This window comes from Erythranthe guttata, chromosome 4 (genome assembly GCF_056151865.1).
Source record: "Erythranthe guttata isolate IM_541 chromosome 4, IM_541, whole genome shotgun sequence".
NCBI classification, from domain to species: Eukaryota; Viridiplantae; Streptophyta; class Magnoliopsida; order Lamiales; family Phrymaceae; genus Erythranthe; species Erythranthe guttata.
The window spans coordinates 15,428,848-15,432,535 of record NC_142536.1 but is presented as its reverse complement, the minus strand read 5'-3'; the positions used below and the strand labels follow the sequence as shown (position 1 = coordinate 15,432,535).

General features: G+C 38.7%; 1 protein-coding gene across 1 annotated transcript; it reads right to left on the bottom strand.

Annotated features, from left to right (window-relative positions):
* Positions 1-583: 583 nt before the first annotated feature.
* On the bottom strand, positions 584-1,434 carry LOC148771244 (uncharacterized). Its single transcript, XM_088816994.1, has one exon. It carries the CDS (start codon positions 1,376-1,378, stop codon positions 620-622), a length of 759 nt encoding a protein of 252 aa, XP_088673120.1. The 5' UTR covers positions 1,379-1,434; the 3' UTR covers positions 584-619.
* Between the last annotated feature and the right edge of the window lie 2,254 nt (positions 1,435-3,688).

Here is a 3,688-nt window from a genome sequence, read left to right as displayed (position 1 = left end):
TGATTTAAAATACTTCAAGTAGTTATAATTCTTAAAATTCATGCATTTCATTTTTTTACGTCCAAACACTACATGACATATTTTTCCTAAAACTACTTGTCGATGATCCGTAAAATGTAAATCATCACTTTTAGGAAAAATAAAAAGAAAAGGTAAATTACAATCAAATGTATGGTCAAATTACGAAAAAACCGCTCATGCTTGGATAATTACAATTACCCCGTTAACTATGAATTTTCTTACATATCCACCTTTATGGTGTCAAATTCAACATAATCTTCTAGATTCCGTAGAATGTTCTCTAGTTTGTACTCATTTTGTGCAAAACCACAGTTTTTGATGTACCACAATCTGATATATACAAGCCACGAAACACATCTTATAATCATCTTGCTTCAAAATGTTGAGTTTGAATGATATAAAATGGGTACAAAATATAATCAAGAAGATTCCACTAAATTTGACACTGCAAAAGTGGACGTGTAAGACAATTTATAGTTAAGAGGTACGATTGTAATTACCCAAACATTAGAAATTTTTTCGTAATTTAACCATACCTCAGAAGTGGTTGTAATTTACACAATAACAAAGTACAAGAAAGATTTTTTACTTTTTTAATTTAGTAAATTCGTAAAAGCAAGCAAAAGAGAAGAGCCAAGACAAAATACTGCGGCACAAAAAAACTCACAGCGATCAAATCTTCAACAATCTGATTCCTCGACCCCCCTCCATTCGCCAAAGCAAATCGGAAACTCTCATTCGCCACATCGGAACTCGCCAGAAATTCTTTGCTGTACCCCACCAGCGCCGCCACCTCCACCGCCCCATCCAACGCCGTCGATTCAACCTTCCCCATATCACCACCCACACACACCGCCAGATCCTCCGCCGCGCCGCCGATCCACTCACTCATCTCTCTCCTCTGATTGGAGGTCCGCGCTTCCAGATCCGGGTTGACCCGCACCGCATCCAAGACACTACCGAGTCGACCCGCCGCGCGGCCCAACGAAGTCAAACAGTCAGCGAACGCGGGTTCGGGTCGGGTTTCGTTTGACGCCGCCGAAATGATGCCGAAGAGCTGTTTGAGAGTTGTTTTTAGAGAGAGAAAAAAGACCCCGTTCGGGTCTGTGTTGGATCGGGTCTTAATCGCGGCGGATACGGAGTTAATGCAGGAGAATTCAGAGTAAGATACGGTGCAGAATTCTAGAATTGCTACACTGGGATATGGAGACGGTGAATTGATCTTCTGCACGAGGGAGATGATTATCCCGCCGATGATTAGTGCTAATACGATGATTAACGAGAAGAAAATTATCATTAGGGTTTTGTTCCTTCTTCGCACAGATTTGAATCTTTCGGTGGGATTTGCAGAATCCATGGCTGCTTCTGATCATGAGATTCAAGTCTCATGGTGTCGAATCTTTCTTTTATCTTTCAGTTGTGCTAAAAATATACATTATTTTGATCATGCTGAATTACAGAGTTTTTTATTGTTTAATCAAGAAGTTTTTCTTCTAGATGTTTTTCTTTTAGATTATGTAGAATATTCTTCAGGTTGTACCCGTTTTACCTCATTTGAGCTTTACATTCTGAAATGAGATAATCATAAGATGTGTCTCTTGGCTTCTAAATGTCAGAATTGTGGTTCATCAGAAACTGTATTTTTGTACAAAACGAGTACAAACTACAAAACATTACAAAACATTCCACGTAATTTATAAAATTATGTTGCATTTGATACCATAAGAATGTACGTCTAAGAAAATTTGTATATAGTTGAGTGGTGGCTGTAATTACGCATAAGAGGGGTTTTTCGTAATTTGACATTACCTCAGGGGTGGGTGACTGTAATTTACCCTACTTTTAACTATTTAAAATCTTCATAAATCGAACTTATATTATAAGTATATGGAAAAAATTCAGTTTTAGTCCCTCAAATTTGCCATAGTTTCATATTTTGTCGCTTATGTTTACAAAAAATACATTTGTTCCTTCAATTTTAGTCATTTTCGTCATTTTTTTGTTAGTGCTAACGGAATGAAGCTTTGTGCCCATCACTGCTTTAACTGACGGAGTAACAGTAAATTAACGAAAACGACTAAAATTGTTAAATTATTGAAACATAAGAGACCAAATGTATTTATTATGAATATGTGAGACCAAATATAAAATCACTGTAAACTTGAGTTCGTAAAAAATGTAATTTCTGTATATAACAACCAACTTCACAAGACAAACAATTAAAAATTTAAATTCCTTTAAACATATAATTTAATTCCTCATACGAACACCCTCAAAACAGAGCAAAGCAAGAAAATCAGCACCAAATACTGGGTGCAGAACAGAGCCACAGTTATCACATAGTTCTCCCTAACCAACATCAAAGAAGCCAACACACTTCCAACACTTGGATCAAACATTTCCTTAACCTCCTCGAAACTATCCAAAATCGCTACACTATTACGCACGTAAATCTCAGCTTGTCTGATCCTCACTCTCATTGTGGGGCCCACCTCGTCCGCTTCACCATAATAGCACCCCTCGACATTATTCGCCGCCTTGACCATTTTACCCCTCAATTCATTAGAACCCAATACTCCGTCAAGATCAACGGCGGCGATCATAGCCAGGGACCCGTTGAGTTGATGGACTGAATCTGCGATCAGTTTCTGGCATCCCGTTATGGAATCGGGCTTTTTGATGTTCTTGTTTCCGATTTTCGAGGCGAGTTCTTGAAAGAGTGTGGCCACGGTGCGAGATTCGCGTAACCCTGCGGCGACGGAGAGACGCAGGATATCCGGTGCGTGGATGATCGTGTGGCTGTGATTGTCCAGGGACGACAAGAGGGACTCTACGCAGGATGAGTAGTCGAGAGTGACGTGGCAGGCGGATCGAATGGCGGCCGTTGGATTTGCTGATAGGGATTCGGCTTCCGTCTGGTGTTTGAGGACCGTGAAGACTGTGATTATTGCACAGATGAGGAGTGTGAAGAAGATGGTGGTGCAGATGATGAAGTGTTTGTTTCTTTTTTGTCTTGTTGTGGATTGGTCTTCGAGGTTGAGGTTTGCTTGGGGTTTGTCCATTGTGTGTGTGTGTGTGTTTCTATTGGGCACAAGATTGAAATGATTAAGACAAAGTTTATTGGCAAGAAATGGGAATTTTCTTGGAAATTAGAGATGAGAAGTGACATAAGAAATTTATTGATAGGTTTAGTAAAAAGTGTGTGGTTGGTGTACTTGGTGGAATATTACTAGTCAATGATGATAATGATGTTCATGTCATTTAGGAAAAGATGAGGTGACTAAAGTTGACTTTTCAAATGCAGAGTTTTTTTTTTTTTTTTTCCCCGACAAAGCTCTTAAAAAGTATCATTGTTCTTATAAGTAGCCTACTTGGTTTGTAAAGAGAGCGCGATGTCTAATGACCTCATGTTCGATCTCCTTGACCATGCTGTATATGTCTATCTATGTCGAACTCATCGTATATGACTTGTTCGGTACGATTTACACCTCACATGTGGTTTGTCGGCCATTTATCGATTGGAATGGCTGGAGTGGGTCGATAAATCGGGTGGAATGGCGAATAAATCGGCAAAAATATTATGATGTTAATTAGTTAAATAATAACGATAATATAAAAAGATAAATTTATTATTGTGTTACATATACTCTGTTCATTTGCCAAGGAA